The sequence below is a fragment of the Coregonus lavaretus genome (assembly GCF_964263955.1).
Source record: "Coregonus lavaretus genome assembly, chromosome: 16".
NCBI lineage: Eukaryota > Metazoa > Chordata > Actinopteri > Salmoniformes > Salmonidae > Coregonus > Coregonus lavaretus.
In genome coordinates this window covers 16824010-16843448 of record NC_140003.1, presented here as the reverse complement: position 1 = coordinate 16843448, position 19439 = coordinate 16824010, and the positions used below count along the sequence as shown (strand labels likewise).

The 19439-nt window shown below is 42.3% G+C and overlaps 1 protein-coding gene across 1 annotated transcript; it reads left to right on the top strand.

Annotated features, from left to right (window-relative positions):
• The first annotated feature begins 781 nt into the window (after window positions 1-781).
• Window positions 782-18053, top strand: LOC311143531 (serine/threonine-protein kinase 24-like). The gene is made up of 11 exons (XM_084179365.1): window positions 782-1289; window positions 8191-8421; window positions 12600-12656; window positions 12797-12905; window positions 13066-13223; window positions 13872-14057; window positions 14210-14355; window positions 14554-14686; window positions 15034-15102; window positions 15928-16067; window positions 16236-18053. The coding sequence occupies exons 1-11, from the start codon at window positions 1248-1250 to the stop codon at window positions 16267-16269; spliced, it is 1305 nt and encodes a 434-aa protein (XP_084035491.1). The 5' UTR covers window positions 782-1247; the 3' UTR covers window positions 16270-18053.
• The last annotated feature ends 1386 nt before the right edge of the window (window positions 18054-19439 follow it).

The following is a 19439-nucleotide window of genomic DNA, read 5'->3' as shown; positions in this document are numbered from 1 at the left end:
TCGAAGTTAGTGTGTATTAAAAAACACACATTTTTGCTTGTAATTGCTTATTTTAACTTGAAGTAGACACAATTTTTGTCATGGCTGTTATTTAGGCTCACTTACATTAATCGAATCTGTCTGTGGTTTATTGGGCATAATAACATCCTGTCCGTGTGATTGGCCTTAGACTATAACATAAATGTTGAAAGGAGGACTGGGTTTGCATAGGCCAATAAATTATAACAGTGATATTTAGGGACATAATTAGATAATATTGACATTTTGAACATCAAATGTACAGCTCCCCACCTGTTCAAGTTGGTACATTTCCATTTGTCCCATGTGTTGGACAGTGTGCTTGCTCCCAGAAGGCTCCAATGGGACTACTTCCTAAATAGGGCTACTGGCTTCTGATATTTGAAGAAAAATATACACCCGACACACTTGAAAACTAGATTTATAGCTAGATACAGTGTATACGTTTTACTGAATGGATACAAGGCTTACATGGTTGTCACTATTTACCACAGCCACAAAGTCCAAATTCATTCAAACACAAATTTGCTTTTTCGTCTTAATTTAAGGTTAGGCTTAAGGTTAGCAGTTAGGCATAAGGTTAGCAGTGTGGTTAAAGTTATGGTTATGTTTAAAATCAGATTTTAAGATTTAAAAAAAAATAAGAGGGGTTTAGCCATAATTATGACTTTGTGGATGTGGTAACTAGTGACGACCGTCATCCCTTCGTTCTATGACGTTCTAGCACAGCTGTAGTTATTCTAGAGTGTGATTGGTTCCCCTTATGTGAGAATGACAGCAATCAAGATGGCGGACGGCAATAGAGAAAAGTGATGAGGACAGGACAACAAATGATACAACTAGCCTCAATTTAGACATTTAATATCTTATTATTGTCCTCAATGTTTACCGGATATTTGCGAAAACGTTGAGAATTAATCAGACGTGTGCGGAAGGAGCGCAGAGCCTAGTTTGCGCTTCTGTTAAATATTTAGTTAGCTAGCTGCTATCTGCGGAAGAAGAGGCACGTTGCAGCTAAAAAAACAAGCATTGTTTTTGAGCTGATTACGTGGTAGACTTTTTGTAAATTCGGTCACCGATTATAATTCCTATAACCAAGGTAACGTTAGCTGGGCATAAACAGCGTTGCGTTCTCCGATTTGGGCTTACTAGATAGTGAACTCGATTAGCTAGCTTATTTAGCTAGCTAGCGTCAACTGAGTGAGGTTTTTTTTTTTTTCACTGACGACATGGCTCACTCCCCGGTTCAGAGTGGCATTCCAGGGATGCAGGTAAGTTATTTCACCGTCCTGTCAGCTTATCAAGTGGTCGGTCTCCTTCAATTTATTTGCAGTACTTTTAAAGTTTAGCAAACACCCTAGCTGCTGTAACGTCGTTACTGACTCAAGGAAGTCGACTTTATTATTGATATTGTCACACCCACACTAGCTAGTTGTGTTAACTCGTTTTTTTACTAGCTAGTCAACTATGGGAAGACATAAGGTATTGGATAATTTGCACCTGAAAGAGGCCCACTGATGAGGCCAATCTATTTTGTCATATGTATGTTGAGCAGAGATGTGGCCATATTGGCCCCATGTGTTGCAGCATGTCTCTGCCAGTGCTGCTGTAGTCCCTTTTAGAATCCAGAGTGGAATACTTAAATATCCGTTGAATACTAAGACGTTTTTCCGGAAAAATTTACCATACCGCCAACGTTTTTCCGCCTTTTCTTTGTATCTGATAGGTATTGCCGGTATCAAATTCGAATATTTTATTTCCGCCAAACCACCTAGTAATCATTTCAGTGAAGTTCAACCTACAGGCTTAAGTAAGAAACGTAGCAGCAATGCTGAGGCGGCATTTCACTTACACTAAGCTCTTAAACTCTTGATGGTTGCTAGGCAGCGCCCTGTTACCATCCTCCTGGCAGTTCTAAACTTTGCATAGCCCATAACTAAGCAGTGGTGTAAAAATACTTTAAAGTACTACTTAAGTCGTTTTTTGGGGTATCTGTACTTTACTATTTATATTTTTGACTACTTTTACTTAATTCCTAAAGAAAATAATGTACTTTTTACGCCATACATTTTCCCTGACACCCAAAAGTACTTGTTTACCCTTTGCAAAGAGCAAATAACACACCAGATTTCGCGGACTTCACTAAAGGGCGTTAACGTTAGAGTTGAACGTTCTTAACATGGCATTTGCGTTACATTTGGGCATATTATCCATTGTGTCACGTCACCCAACACCCTACCATGACACTTCATGTAACAGTATATGGCCAGTGTGCACTTTTGCACTTCATTGAGCTGGCAAGCTTCTATCTACTCAGCACTCACCGTAGAAGCAGTAACAGTTAGTTCACTTTCCTCTCCGAATGGTATTTGATGCTGGGTGATAGTGTCCAGTCTTGCTGTAGCGCGCCAAGACAAGATAGGCTTATAGCCATGTAAAGAGCGCCCTCTTCAGGACAAATAATGAAATTCAAAACAAAAAGTAATTCTATGAAGATCAGCTTTTTTTTTTGCATTTTCGCCTCATTTTATATCGGTCCTTTTCGGTGGATTAAACACCGATACAAAAACATTGGTAAAAGTTCAAATATCGGCCAATTTTTTAAATTTTTTATGTCGTTCTACCGATAAATTGGTCGGGCTCTATTTTTTTTAGGCCAACTTCTTTCAGATTGAATATCCATGGGGTAACCATGGTAACAGTCTGATGTATTAGGCCAGGGGTTCCCAGCCTTTTTCACTCTGGCCCCACTTCCAGCATTGGGGAACATCCCGCGCCCCCCCGTGCACGCACACCTCTATTTCTATGGGCACATTTTGTCATAGGATGCAAAGAAAATGTTGCAGTTTTAAAGAACATTTCCTTGCAATTCTATACATTTTGCCATGTCTAATGTGTATTCATGTGATATTAGTGACAAAAAAATTACAACAATCTCTATGGGCTACAAAACCTAAATAAAAAAATGTTAGCTGACATGGGCTAGTTGATCTGGACATTTCTGACAAGTTATCAATAACTCTCTAAGGTATACAATGACTAACACGACAAGAGGAACTGATGATGCACTACCCAATTTCGAAATTGCACCTTGTGCATTCTACTATTACAACTTTCAAGAGTAAGTTTAAAGCTGGACTGAGTTCCTTAAAAAAAAAAAAACCTAGGGTGCGCCCCACAGTTTGGGAACCACTGTATTAGGCAACCATTCCGTTTATTTTTTATAATAATTTTTAAAACTTTTTTATTTTTACCCCTTTTTCTACCCAATTGGTAGTTACAGTCTTGTCCCATCGCTGCAACTCCCGTACGGACTCCAGGCCTGCCGCAGGAGTCGCTAGAGTGCGATGGGACAAGGACATCCCGGCTGGCCAAACCCTCCGGTAACCCGGACGACACTGGGCCAATTGTGCGCCGCCTCATTTTGTTACGTTACAGCCTTATTCTAAAATTAAATACATTGTTATTTTTTGCAAATGTATAAAAACAAAAAAAAGCGATTACAGCCTCGAGTCTGCTTGGGTATGACACTACAAGCTTGGCACACCTGTATTTGGGGAGTTTCTCCCATTCTTCATTGCAGATCCTCTCAAGCTCAGGTAAGGTTGGATGGGAAGTGTCGCTGCACAGCTATTTTCAGGTCTCTCCAGAGATGTTCGATCAAGTTCAATTCCGGGCTCTGGCCACTCAAGGACATTCAGAGACTTGTCCTGAAGCTACTCCTGCGTTGTCTTGAATGTGTGCTTAGGGTCGTTGTGCTGTTTTAAGGTGAACCTTCGTCCCAGTCTGAGGTCCTGAGTGCTCTGGAGCAGGTTTTCATCAAGGATCTCTCTGTACTTTTCTCCGTTCATCTTTGCCTCGATCCTGACTAGTCTCCCAGTCCCTGCCGCTGAAAAACATCCCCACAGCATGATGCTGCCACCACCATGCTTCACCGTAGGGATGGTGCCAGGTTTCCTTCAGACGTGATGCTTGGCATTCAGGCTAAAGAGTTCAATCTTGGTTTCATCAGACCAGAGAATCTTGTTTCTCATGGTCTGAGAGTCCTTTAGGTGCCTTTTGGCAAACTCCAAGCAGGCTGTCATGTGCCTTTTACTGAGAAGAGGCTTCCGTCTGGCCACTCTACCATAAAGGCCTGATTGGTGGAGTGCTGCAGAGATGGTTGTCCTTCTGGAAGGTTCTCCCAACTCCACAGAGGAACTCTGGAGCTCTGTCAGAGTGAGCATTGGGTTCTTGGTCACCTCCCTGACCAAGGCCCTTCGCCCCTGATTGCTCAGTTTGGCCAGGCGACCAGCTCTAGGAAGAGTCTTGGTGGTTCCAAACATCTTCCATTTAAGAATGATGGAGCCCACTGTGTTCTGCAATGCTGCAGAAATGTTTTGGTACCTTTCCCCAGATCTGTGCCTCAACAATATCCTGTCTCGGAGCTCTACGGACAATTCCTTCGACCTCATGGCATGGTTTTTGCTCTGACATCCACTGTCAACTGTGGGACCATATATAGACAGGTGTGTGCCTTTCCAAATCATGTCCAATCAATTGAATTGACCACAATCAAGTTGTAGAAACATATCAAGGATGATCAATGGAAACAGGATGCACTTGAGCTCAATTTCGAGTCTCATAGCAAAGTGTCTGAATACTTATGTAAATCAGGTATTTCTGTTATTTTTAATACATTTGCCAAAATGTCTAAACCTGTTTTCGCTTTGTCATTATGGGGTATTGTGTGTAAAATGTAATCCATTTTAGAATAAGGCTGTAACATTACAACAAGTGGAAAAAGTCAAGGGGTCTGAATACTTTCCGAATGCACTGTATCAGCTATTTAGTATGTTGCTAGAATAAGAAGTTACGGGCTAATTAAGAGTATGCTTGCCATTTTAGCCAAATCCTCAGCCATAAGTTGGATGCAAAACATTCCTTTAGTATTACACTAATGCACATTACGTTTTTGCGTTTTTCTCAGAGGCCATGCATTCTAAGGAGGACTCAAAGGATAAATGAATAAACACCTTTTAATCAATAAGTAAACATAATAGACAAAACCCCAACATGGCCGATTCCTCATGAAAATTAGAACAAAAAGAGACCATTATTTTGGGGATTTTCACTAAATGTTATCCATAGAAGGGTCCTTTAGAGGAAGGATTGTTGACATATATTTGACATTTGTATCTTAACTTCCAAACTAGCAGAAATCCCACTCTGGAACTTTGATAGCCCCTAGAGTATATTATGTTCAACAATATATTGACAAATTTGCCAAATCAAAAATGGTATTTTCTATATTCATGTTTATATTTTTCAATCTTCATAAATTAATGTAAGCAAATTATTCAAATGTAAGTACTACTCATATTACAGAGCAAGTGGTAAAGCTTCATATGACACCAGTTTTTGCTTCGTAGCGCTTACAGATTAAACATTATGGTGTCTTAAAGTAGGCCTGGGTAAGGCCAAAAGGTCACAAATGCTCCAACTTCAATGAATTATTTCTCAATTACGCTTTAATGTCATATATACAAATGTCAAATATGTCAACAATCCTCCAAAGGATCCTTCTATTGATTACATTTTTGAAAGTCCCCAATATCATGGTTATGTTCTAGTTTCGTGAGGACTCACCCACATGTTATTGAGGTGTCTGCTATTTTTTAGGCAGTGGAAAGTAAATCTTTACTCTTTAACAAGAAAGCTGCCAGCACATTACTTATCTCGTAAAAATGAGGTCACTTGGTCTTTCCCCATTCAGACAATGGGAATATGACTGACATTCTCATGAGGCGCTGTGGCATATCCTTGAGTAGGGCTGTGACAGTCATGGAAATTTGGATGACTGTTATTGGTCAGCCAAATGACCGTTGTCACTGTTACAAGTTTTTATTTAATTTTACATTTTTAAAAGAGGCACATTTTCTCTTCTCCTCCGCTCCTGACTGCATGTGCTGCTGCTGCAGGCAGGAGGGCGTTGTCTGGTAAACCGAAGACTTGTTTGCTTGTTTAAGCAAGGACCGAATGTTTAATCATATAAAGAGTCCATGTAACCGCGGAAACAAACTCAATTGCAGAAATGCCCGGCTGTCCAGTCTTCAGTCACCAGTTTGTTCCACCCACAAAAAAATAAAAATTGGTTGACAGTTATTTAATTTTCATGACGGTCTTCGTCCATAATCGTCGATTACATGATTATACAGTAATTGTGCTAGCCCTAGCCTTTAGCTGCATGAATAGAGCCATGTTTCACCTCCATACTGTCCTCGCCTTAATAGTGGCAACCTGGTTCATGCTGTGTCCAACATGGGCTTGGACAGGGGAGAGCAGGCCCAGAGGGCGATATGGAATGTGTATATGGGGCGGTGGGAGCCGATGAGCCTCAGGGTGCGGACTGACTGCAGTGGACCACACAATCGGTGCAGCTGGTAGAGGATCAAACGCATGCTTTTAGAGGGAGGTTTCAGGCAGCTTTAGCAGTTGTGATAAATCTGCTGACTGTGGGAACAGCAAGTGTTTTCCCAGCATGTGGAATCTGTAGTCACAGTGCCCAGTGTTGTTTTTCCCATTGTGACCACCAAAGTCAGACTCAACAGGATGATTTCACCTGGATGACCACTCTGCTGTTGTGACAGGCTTTTGTTTGCCTCACTTTGTTCTTCACCCCCCTTTCACAGTCTCTTGACATAAGGCTCTCTTGGAAACTTAAATTAATGAGTCCTCTCTCTCCCTTTTTTTGTGGAGCAGATTTACAACATTCTCTAGGGGATGTCTTGAGAGCAATGGCTGCACAGGCATTGTTTATCTGGTAAATTAAACTATCATTCTGGTGCAAGCAAATCAAGTCACTCTCTCTCTCTCCAGAATGTCCCTTAATGGGTATCAAAATGCGATTACTGTGTAGGATATGAAATCTTTATGCCTCTATTGAAATTAATTGGACATCGTTCGCCGATTTAAAGCGGAATGTATTGTGACTGGAAAATGTTCCTTCACACTATTTTTGTCATGCATGTTATGTTATGCTGCAACAAAAGTGCTTATGCTTCAGACAGTTAATCGTTGCACTGCAGGAAGTATAAAGATGTTATTGGTTCCTGCTTTGGGACTACAAAGCTGTGACACCCCCCCCCCCCCCCCCCCCCGCACCAGATTAATTTGTATTATTATAGTATTTCATGATCTGCCTAATGAAGCATGAAGAACTAAACGCAGGCCTAATACATTTACTTTCTATTCATTTAGTAGCAGAGTATGTTGTGCAAAGCCTATAGAGCTATTATGTAGCCTTCGTTCACACGCTACAGGTTCATAAATGCAATGCATAGCTTTAGAACCTTGTATAAAATCATTATCTTGAAGAGCGAGGCACCTTTGCAACCCACTAGTGCCAGACAGGCATACTTTGCATTGAATAGTCAGCCTAGGTAATATTTAGTAACACTTTACTTTAGCCCCCTCTGTCATAAAGCCAAATGTCATAGAATAAATAGACATGAACACACTAGGCTAATTGAAACGTACCACGGCGTGCTCCTCTGCAGTGTCAATGTTTATGCAAAATGTTGTTTCACATCTACATTCTGCATCTTGCCATTTGCTCTAAAAGGCCTAGCTTGTTTGAAATGCACCATACACATTTTGTTGACCTTTTTAACCCAGATATGAAACCTTTTAGGTAGGGACCTCACGATATGATATTATCATGATACTTATCATGATACTTCAGTGCCGATGCGATTCTCACTATTCTATATGCATTGCGATTCGATACTGTGATTTTAATTGCGATTCGACGTTCCAAATATATTGCTCACCAAATGTCTGCAGCGGGACAAGAGGGAGCCATGAGAAAACACGTTTTGATCAGTCATGGAAATAAATGCTGAAAACAAATTGGCTCCATATTTAAAAATACATTTAGGTGCTGGTACAGCCAAGTAGCGCAAAAATAATATTGCAATATTGTCAAAACTATACGATATATTGGCAAAAGTAATATCCCAATATGTAACTATTGTTTTTCCACAGCACCACTTTTAGGCCTATTATTTAAACCCAAACAGGCTACAACCTATGCTAAATATCTTGATTGCATGGTCCTTATTTACCTGTAGTTGAATCATGCCTGCTCTGCTGTTTTTACTCCAACCCACTTTGTTTCTCTCCTTCCCTCAGAACTTTAAAGCTGATCCAGAGGAGCTGTTCACCAAGCTGGAGAGGATAGGGAAAGGCTCTTTTGGAGAGGTGTTCAAAGGCATTGACAATCGGACTCAGAAAGTAGTGGCCATTAAGATAATTGACCTTGAGGAGGCAGAGGATGAAATCGAAGACATCCAACAGGAAATAACAGTCCTTAGCCAGTGTGACAGTCCCTTTGTTACCAAGTATTATGGATCATATCTGAAGGTAAGTTGACTAAACCAAATGTTATCTCAGAATGCTGTGAGAAAGGATTTTGGCTAGTCAATCCACATATTGTCCTTATTTTTTTGTATTATTTTTTTACTCAAAGTGATGTTCTTTTTCTACACACATTTAAGGTGCTGTGCTCTATTTGTGTTGCAGATTTGGTGTAGTTGTTTTAGGTATAGTTGTGTCAGTGGTGGTATGTTTAACAATTGCAGACAACTGTATGTGGGTCAATAAATCATTCATACGGGCAATGGGACAAGGCTCCCATGAATTGTGCCTGAGCGTTAGGCCTATGGCATGGGTTGGCACTAGTGCTGGCGAACAGAACACACAGGCATACATCGCACTTCACTTCACATTGGCCTATATTACCTACAATGTATGTCATGCAAGGACAGGAACACTGTGAAAAACCAAGAGACATTGAGTATCCTGTGTTGACTTGATCGTGAGAGATTGCATCATTTCCCGGCCTTGGTTGCTGTCAACCATAAGTTTGAAATGAATGTGGAGTAGACAGAGTGCTAGTAGACCTACATGTGATGGGGCTTAAGTGGCTCTCACAGAGCATGTAGTGTGTTAGTGGTTTACTTAAGGCCAGTGGGGAGAGTGCCAGTGGGCTGTCTGCTCCAGTTGTGCTGATGGATGGATGGATGAGGAGGGAGGGAGGCTAGCGATGCGTGCGTGACTAACAGTGGGGCAGGCAGCAGGTGCTACTCCAGCCCTCGGAGCGCTGGATCATATGTCTCAGACCCCAACATCTGCTCGGAGAGAGAGAGAGAGCAGCCTGACAGCCTTCCAGCTCTGCTCTGGAGAAGCCAGCCAGCTAGCAACAGCCGGGCTCATTCTGCCCCCTGTTCAGACAGACAATTAGCCTGTAGCCTATAGCACTATCAGGCCTTCCAAGGCCAAGTCTAGATAAATGCATGCACATACTGATGTTATGCAGTCTCTGAAAAGGTAGGCAAATCATATAGAACAAGGGTGTCAAACATACGGCCCGGCCCGCGAGGGGATCCAATCCGGCCCGCGGGTGGTTTGAGTTGTTACTTTAAAATGACTAAAACCAAATCGAAACTGTGTGGAAATGATAATGGACCTACGTGTCCAGCTCGCTAATAATCACCACATTTTGACGGCTAGGAAGTATAACCACACGGCGTACATCATTACGCGTCTACAAGGGGGAAATCACTTCCGCAGCATTCACAGCCATTTAGAAACAAAAATGGCCACTCGGGCAGAATGGCCTTAATGACATAGAACTTATATTATAAATAAACCATATTGCAACCTGTCAACAGAGGTTTCAATTTGGTTCATTTATATATTATTCAGATATTTTCCCCCTGACTTCCAACCTTTGGTATAGAAGCTTTCTTCTGCAGAGTCGGTCATGTACAGTGAGGGGAAAAAAGTATTTGATCCCCTGCTGATTTTGTACATTTGCCCACTGACAAAGAAATGATCAGTCTATAATTTTAATGGTAGGTTTATTTGAACAGTGAGAGACAGAATAACAACAACAAAAATCCAGAAAAAAACGCATGTAAAAAATGTTATAAATTGATTTGCATTTTAATGAGGGAAATAAGTATTTAACCCCCTCTCAATCAGAAAGATTTCTGGCTCCCAGGTGTCTTTTTTATACAGGTAACGAGCTGAGATTAGGAGCACACTCTTAAAGGGAGTGCTCCTAATCTCAGTTTGTTACCTGTATAAAAGACACCTGTCCACAGAAGCAATCAATCAGATTCCAAACTCTCCACCATGGCCAAGACCAAAGAGCTCTCCAAGGATGTCAGGGACAAGATTGTAGACCTACACAAGGCTGGAATGGGCTACAAGACCATCGCCAAGTAGCTTGGTGAGAAGGTGACAACAGTTGGTGCGATTATTCGCAAATGGAAGAAACACAAAATAACTGTCAATCTCCCTCGGCCTGGGGCTCCATGCAAGATCTCACCTCGTGGAATTGCAATGATCATGAGAACGGTGAGGAATCAGCCCAGAACTACACGGGAGGATCTTGTCAATGATCTCAAGGCAGCTGGGACCATAGTCACCAAGAAAACAATTGGTAACACACTACGCCGTGAAGGACTGAAATCCTGCAGCGCCCGCAAGGTCCCCCTGCTCAAGAAAGCACATATACATGCCCGTCTGAAGTTTGCCAATGAACATCTGAATGATTCAGAGGAGAACTGGGTGAAAGTGTTGTGGTCAGATGAGACCAAAATCGAGCTCTTTGGTATCAACTCAACTCGCCGTGTTTGGAGGAGGAGGAATGCTGCCTATGACCCCAAGAACACCATCCCCGCCGTCAAACATGGAGGTGGAAACATTATGCTTTGGGGGTGTTTTTCTGCTAAGGGGACAGGACATCTTCACCGCATCAAAGGGACGATGGACGGGGCCATGTACCGTCAAATCTTGGGTGAGAACCTCCTTCCCTCAGCCAGGGCATTGAAAATGGGTCGTGGATGGGTATTCCAGCATGACAATGACCCAAAACACACCGCCAAGGCAACAAAGGAGTGGCTCAAGAAGAAGCACATTAAGGTCCTTGAGTGGCCTAGCCAGTCTCCAGACCTTAATCCCATAGAAAATCTGTGGAGGGAGCTGAAGGTTCGAGTTGCCAAACGTCAGCCTCAAAACCTTAATGACTTGGAGAAGATCTGCAAAGAGGAGTGGAACAAAATCCCTCCTGAGATGTGTGCAAACCTGGTGGCCAACTACAAGAAACGTCTGACCTCTGTGATTGCCAGCAAGGGTTTTGCCACCAAGTACTAAGTAATGTTTTGCAGAGGGGTCAAATACTTATTTCCCTCATTAAAATGCAAATCAATTTATAACATTTTTGACATGCGTTTTTCTGGATTTTTTTGTTGTTATTCTGTCTCTCACTGTTCAAATAAACGTACCATTAAAATTATAGACTGATCATGTCTTTGTCAGTGGGCAAACGTACAAAATCAGCAGGGGATCAAATACTTTTTTCTTTCACTGTAGTATTTATGTTTGTGCCAGATCATGGCTCTTCCTCATGACCCTTATATGAGTGCATAGGCTACTTCCTAATCTCTTGGGTATTGTTAGCTGTGAGGGCCTCATCTTGGGCCAGTGCATGGCTGTGTGGGTCTAGTATTGTGTAAGGATCAGCCACCAGCATCTGAAGCATGCACTCTTCCACGTTGCTACTAGTGAGAAGACAATTCTCAAGGCGATATGCTCTGATGGAGGCTTATGTCTGCTCTCACCATAGGCTTGCTCCCTCCCTAAGACGAAGTTGGGGGGGCGGTGGGACTACGGTTCTTCTCCCATGTGATTGGCTCAGTGCAGGGCCCATTACTTCACATACTGTTGTGTTATGGTTTACAAATGAAATGCTCTGTCTGCTCCCATACTGAGGATGCATGCTGGTTAGTTAGTATGTCAAGCTGATGCACTCTCAACACAGGCTGCATCTCAGACTGAAGAGGTTCAAGCCAGTGAGACTGACTGATTTATGGGTCATAAAGAGTCTGAATGGTCTTATGTGTTCCGACGTATAGGCCGACACACTGGATTGGTATACCTAGAAACTCCCAGTTAGTATTTATTTGACCTAAGGCTAGCCTCCTATAGAAATGTTGTATTATGCTCTCTCTATCTCAAGGTTATCAAGTCTGCTATAATAATGTGTAGACCTAAACTGTCCTATAGGACCAGGCCTCAGGCCACTACACCTAATGAAAGCAAAGGGGCTTCAGCAGTACTTAATTTCCTCCTCCAAAGCACATTGTTAATGTGCTGCATTATTGAACTGCACCTGGTCCAGGCATCACTAGGCTGTTATGGCTTCATACCTTAAATGACCTAATTGTCCATTATCTAATATGATCCCTGATGCAGCCAGATGTGCTGTGATTGGCTCCCCTAGGCTCACTGGGGGAAGGGATTGCTGAAGTGCTTAGTTTAAGCTGCCTTTTAATATGTATGAAAATGGTTTAACTTTTATGAAAGCGAAGGGAGGAGATTATTAGCATTAAATGAGAGGTTAGCGCTGTCTTGATTTTGAGATTTAATTTCCCCTTCCACTGTATTCCAGTATGATGCTAAATTATAACTGTACAGGTTGATCTGTTTTAATGGAGACTCCGCATGATTATAAAAGCATTCTCTCATTTCAGGATGCAAAATTATGGATTATTATGGAATATTTAGGAGGAGGATCAGCTCTGGATTTGGTAAGTTTCACTAAGATTGAGGTGATGTAGGCCTACACAATCCAAAGGCTATAATCACATTTCAGTCACGGTGCATGCAAGTAGCCTAACCAAATATTGGTTCAGTAAGACCCTCGACACAAGCCTTCTTGTTGTTTCAGTTGGAGCCGGGTGCCTTGGACGAAACCCAGATAGCCACAATTCTCAGAGAGATCCTGAAGGGGCTTGAGTACCTGCACTCTGAAAAGAAAATCCACAGAGATATTAAAGGTACTGTTCAGAGCACTGTTTGTTTCATCCCTTTAGCAACATAGTATTGTCTGTGTTTAGATGTATGGCCAACTGTTGCAACATGAATAGCCAACTGTCTTATTTAACTGGCCAACATGGTAAATATCCTAGCCTGTACTGTTTGTGTTGTTTCCCCCAGCCGCCAATGTGTTGCTGTCGGAGCAAGGAGACGTGAAGCTGGCAGACTTTGGAGTGGCGGGGCAGTTAACGGACACTCAGATAAAGAGGAACACGTTCGTGGGCACTCCGTTCTGGATGGCACCTGAAGTCATAAAACAGTCTGCGTACGACTCAAAGGTCTGAAATGCCACAAGCTCTCTCTCAGGTTCAAGGTTAAGTCTCTTTCAGGTTCCAGGTTAAGATGACACGTCAGTTCATAGGTTCATCCACGTCTTACAATGGGTCATGGGAAATGTCAACAAAATGTTGAACGCTAACTGTGTTTTCCATAGTTGTCCAATGAAGATTATTTTTCCTGCCACTGAATTGCACCGTTGTGCTGTGTAAAGTAGAGGCATTGCAGAAGTAGCTTCAGCTCTGTGACCTGCTTTGATCACACTAGAAGCCAGTGCACAGCACTGCACACAGATGGAAATATCACCAGACACATTAGGAACGGCCACAACATGCGGCAAACCAGAAACATTGTCTCGTCCTGGGTTCCTTAAATGGACTATTACAGCCTCAGTTGATATAGGCCTACTAAATCGGGCCTTCCTAGTGGGTGTGAATGTTGTTACTAGCTGGTGCGCTAATGTGTGAATATAAAATGGAACCCTCTAGTCAAGTTTCAAGAAATGTTATTTATCACTTTCATCCTGTGAATCATGCCATCTGTATATCAGTTGCATCACCAAACCGGCCCTGTTGGTATTTCCTATGATGTTTGAAGTGAGTAGTGGGAGTGTGACGAATTTGTTCACAAATGTTATTGTTGTGTCTCAGGCGGATATCTGGTCGCTAGGCATAACGGCCATAGAGCTAGCCAAAGGAGAGCCGCCCCACTCAGAGCTCCACCCTATGAAGGTCTTATTCCTCATCCCAAAGAACAACCCGCCCACCCTGGAAGGAAACTACTGCAAACCCCTCAAAGAATTCATAGAAGCCTGTTTGAACAAAGAGCCCAGCTTTGTAAGTGGTGTTTGGGGAGAAATCGAGCTCAAATTGCCATTCTGATAATTGTCTTCTTTCTAGAAAGTCAACCCTCTCTGTACATTATACAAAGATGCTAATGTTGAGCACATCCAATATTTACACTTGCTTGACGCTCTGCGCCTCCTCAGAGGCCAACTGCCAAAGAGCTGCTGAAACACAAGCTGATCATCCGGCATGCCAAGAAGACATCCTACCTTTCAGAGCTGGTGGACAAGTACAAGAGGTGGAAAGCAGAGCAGTCTCGGGAGGAATCCAGCGAAGATGAGTCGGACTCGTAAGTCATTCTCATTTGGTCCCTTCGTCTGTCCTCTAGTGTTATTCAGCAGATCGTGGCCACTCTTTTCGCTGCAATTCACACAGAAGGGGTGGTTTACCAGATTGTGTTTTGGAACAGTTCACTGTAATGCTCTTTTAAAGGTGCATGCTTCAGACTGTGTCTCCATGTCTAAAGGTTGTCTCAATGTCTTCTCAGGGAGCAGGATGGTCAGGCGTCTGGAGGGAACGACTCTGGGAACGATGACTGGATCTTCAACACCATCAGGGAGAAGGACCCCAAGAAGTTCCTGAATGGAGCCGCCCAGCCTGATGAGCTGGAGAGGAACAAGGTAAGATGGCACCTGGTTGAAATAGCAATATAACAGCAGTCATCAGTCACATGAAAGGGGATTCAAGAGAGAAATGCAACTTAGTTTGGGAGTTTGTTTCTCATGGTTATTCTCACGCCAAATGCTGATTTAAGCATAGTGTATATTCATACCTCAAGCTTTCTCGTTTCAGTTTTTTATATAGATCATAATTTAACCAAACAGAGGAGTTCAGGAAGTGGTTTCTGGGCGTTTTCAATCTCATGTGGTGTCTCTGTTTAGAATGCTGACCTTTTACTCTTCTGTTTTTTTTTAGCTCTTTCTCTGAGCCATCGTTGTAGAATGAGTGATTATACTTCCTTTTTCAGGTGCGAGAAAGTCCAAAGAGGCCTTTGTCACAGAGCTTGTCCACTATAATTTCCCCTTTGTTTTCTGAGGTAAGAATGTATTTATGCAAATGTTAGCTTTTTATCTTCGGACCTCTTATGATGTTCCTATTTCTATTTTTATATTTTCACTGAAAGGTATAACCGAGAATCTCAATCAAGTTAAATTATTCAGTGTCATACTGTTCTAAGATCTGGGTGTTGAAGCTATTGAGGCTACAGCTGCGCACATGCATAGAGCCCCACCGTGGAGGCGTCATAATATCCATAAAACCTAGCAGTCAAACGAGGACATGGTTCCAATCGTTTTTCCACCATTCATTTTTCCCATAGGGGATTTTAGAAACACTTAAAATAAGGGCTGTGTTATGTGTAGGCTTACCCTGGCGTGACGTTTTGATAACCATGTAAATCTCTCTAGGACAAGCTGACTGAACCATTTCCCTGTTTGACCGCTAGGTCTTATGGGTATTATGACTCATACTGTGGTACTCTATTAGGATTATCCAGTAAACCATGTGTCAAACCCAAGTGTCTTAGGGTTTTCACTCCTCCCTTGTACTTGATTGATGAAGTAAGGGTGGTCCTCTGTAGCTCTATTGGTAGAGCATGGCGCTTGTAACGCCAGGGTAGTGGGTTCGATCCCCGGGACCACCCATACGTAAAAAAAATGTATGCACACATGACTGTAAGTCGCTTTGGATAAAAGCGTCTGCTAAATGGCATATATTATTATATTATTATTATAATTAGTAAAGAACTCCCCACACCTGCTTGTCTGGGTCTTAATTGAAAAAACAAAAACCAGCAGACACTAGGCCCTCCATGGAATGAGTTTGACATCCCTGCAGTAAACGGTCTCTCCTTCCCTTGCAGTTAAAAGAGAAGCAGGTTGAGGCGACCAATGGCAAGCCAGAGGCTGTAGATGAGTTGAGGGAGGCCATTTTCCTGGCAGAAGAGTCATATCCTGGCATCTCTGACTCCCTGGTGTCTGAACTAGTGCAGAGACTACAGAGGTAATGGCAATACCATCATTGCCTCCATGATTTGATTAGGTTATAGCTTCAAGGTTTCTGCTCATACATTTTCATTTTATTCCAACATTAGGGTGCAGACCTGTTGTTTCTCACACCTCCATCGCAAGCTACATCTTCACATTTTTAATTCCTCCTTTGCTTCTGCAGGTTTTCTCTACCCAGGGCCGCCTCCTTTCAGTGAGACCTGCTGTGTCCAGCAACCCTCCACCTCCCACCCATAGCAGCAGTCAGTCCATGGCCTCTGACATCAACAGCCAAGATGAAGTCTCCCAGGAAGTTCTCATCACTCATTCACCTAAAGCAAAACCTCGACCCACTTTCTCTCTACTTGTCCACGCCAACATATTGTCACATTGGGGACAGTCAGTGGCAAGTTGGTCATCTGCCACCTTGACTTCCACCTGCTGTAAGACATCGTAATCTCAATACCTCCAACATGAGTGCAGTTTATTTTAGGGGGGGTGGGGATTTCATTCACAATTCTTCTAAAAGAACCATTGATTCAAAAAGGTTGGTGTGGCTTATTCCGAAATGTCTACTATCTGCAGCCTTTGGGGGAGTATCTAACTTTCTTTAGTGTGTGTGGTTGTGTGCGAGTCAGTGTGTGCGAGCGTATGTGAGCATCTCCCTTGATATCCTGTGAAATGTGCGGTGGAGATTGATGCTTTGGAGATTGAAGCATTCGTTTGAAAACTCAGGTGTCCTGCTTTAAGTGGATGGGGTCCTCTGGGAGATGGAGAGAGCTCTGTTGGGTGGCTGTACAAACTTGTAAATAGGCACATTTTTACAGATATTGAGAACTAATGGCGTGTACGCAAAGGAATCACTGTGTACAAATGGCCAAATGCTTCTGTTAGAAAAGGTAAATATTTAAAGAGACATACATGGCCATAACTGAGATTGCCTTGCCTTTATTACTTGTTATTTTGTATTGCAATCTTGGATTCCCTCTTGTTTTAATACATTTTTCAAGGACATTCATCCATTCAATGGCTGCCCTCTGTCCTGTTTTTATGTTGATTGACACTTTGGGTACCTATGTTACTTAAATGCTCTTTGACCTTTGATTTCATACTATGTTATGGCTGTCATTGCAATGCAGTGGAGACCATAGAAACAAAACCTTTCCAGCTGGACCACATCTAATCCTCTCCAGTCTACACACTGGATGCTATGTTCTATGTTCCCAGCTCCCACGTGGTTTTATGACGAGATGGTTGTTGGATTGTTAGATGAGTGCTTTATTTAGTTCTATGGAAGGTTCACCCTCCCTCTCCTTTTAACATAGCAGTAACTTCAACTACTTAATCCTCAACAGACACATGTCTTCCTGGGAACTGCAGTGGTACAATCTATTCGCTCAGTGTACCAACAGCTTGAATTGCACTTAGAAAATAAATGCCTTTTATTGTAAACAAAGTAGCCATACGACAGTAGCATGAGAATTCTTGTATAGATATGTTTCATGCTACATAAGAACTGTCCACCTGAAGCGGCACAGCTTGGAGAACAGTATAACCGATATGATTATCTCCTGTAAATTGGATTTACACACAAGGTTTAGTTGAAACGGATTGCAGAAGTGCATTTAGTATATTCATACTAGTTGACGTCGCTGCTTATAGATCTAAAAAGTAGCAGAAAGCCAGCAGCCATTAGGAAACATACCGCACTTCCCTGCTGCTACTGACTCAGTTTAGTTTTAAATGAATGTGCATGAAAAATAACTCCTGTGAATTGACCCGCACAGTATGCGTTGTAGCATACTACAGGACTCGGAACATGATGTCCTGGACCTTGAGTGTTAAAAGCCTTAGCATCTTTGGCAAGAGTGGAGTGCAGAGTCACAGCTTTAAAAATATTTGAGCCAAGCGGTTTCTTTTTTTTTGTCAAGTCGATTTTGGCCTTTTTGTAATTTGTAGAAATCCTGCCGCTATCAAGATACACTACCAGTCAAAAGTTTTAGAACCCCTACTCATTCAAGGGTTTTTCTTTATTTTTACTATTTTCTACATTGTACAATAATAGTGAAGACATCAAAACTATGAAATAACACATATGGAATCATGTAGGAACCAAAAAAGTGTTAAACAAATCAAAATATATTTTATATTTGAGATTCTTCAAATAGCCACCCTTTGCCTTGATGACAGCTTTGCATTCTCTCAACCAGCTTCACCTGGAATGCTTTTCCAACAGTTTTGAAGGAGTTCCCACATATGCTGAGCACTTGTTGGCTGCTTGTCCTTCACTCTGCGGTCCGACTCATCCCAAACCATCTCAATTTGGTTGAGGTCGGGGGATTGTGGAGGCCAGGTCATCTGATGCAGCACTCCATCACTCTCCTTCTTTGTCAAATAGCCCTTACACAGCCTGGAGGTGTGTTGGGTGATTGTCCTGTTGAAAAACAAATGATAGTCCCACTAAGCCCAAGCCAGATGGGATGGCGTATCACTGCAGAATGCTGTGGTAGCCATGCTGGTTAGGTGTGCCTTGAATTCTAAATAAATCACAGACAGTGTCACCAGCAAAGCACCATAACACCTCCTCCTCCATGCTTTACGCTGGGAAATACACATGCAGAGATCATCCATTCACCCACACCACATCTCACGAAGACATGGCGGTTGGAACCAAAAATCTCAAATTTGGACTCCAGTCCAACGGACAGATTTCCACCGGTCTAATGTCCATTGCTAGTGTTTCTTGGCCCAAGCAACTCTCTTATTATTATTTGTGTCCTTTAGTAGTGGTTTCTTTGCAGCAATTCGACCATGAAGGCCTGATTCACAGTCTCCTCTGAACAGTTGATGTTGAGATGTGTCTGTTACTGGAACTCTGTGAAGCATTTATTTGGGCTGCAATTTCTGAGGCTGGTAACTCTAATGAACTTATCCCCTGCAGCAGAGGTAACTCTGGGTCTTCCATTCCTGTGGCGGTCCTCATGAGAGCCAGTTTCATCATAGTGCTTGATGGTTTTTGCGACTGCACTTAGACTTTCAAAGTTCTTGACATTTTCCGTATTGACTGACCTTAATGTCTTAAAGTAATGATGGACTGTTTCTATTTGCTTATTTGAGCTGTTCTTGCCATAATATGGACTTAGCCCTATTTGGTAAAAGACCATCTTCTGTATACCCCCCCTACCTTGTCACAACACAACTGATTGGCTCAAACGCATTAAGAAGGAAATAAATTCTACAAATTAACTTTTAAGAAGGCACACCTGTTAATACAAATGTATTCCAGGTGACTACCCCATGAAGCTGGTTGAGAGAATGCCAAGAGTGTGCAAAGCTGTCATCAAAGCAAAGGGTGGCTATTTGAAGAATCTCAAATATAAAATATATT

Bases quoted from the DNA above. Each gene is read 5' to 3' on its own strand.
- LOC311143531 (XM_084179365.1), top strand. From the start codon at position 1,248: ATGGCTCACTCCCCGGTTCAGAGTGGCATTCCAGGGATGCAG. The intron at 12,906-13,065 runs GTACTGTTCAGA...TGTTTCCCCCAG, and splicing joins AATCCACAGAGATATTAAAG to CCGCCAATGTGTTGCTGTCG. The intron at 13,224-13,871 runs GTCTGAAATGCC...GTTGTGTCTCAG, and splicing joins AGTCTGCGTACGACTCAAAG to GCGGATATCTGGTCGCTAGG.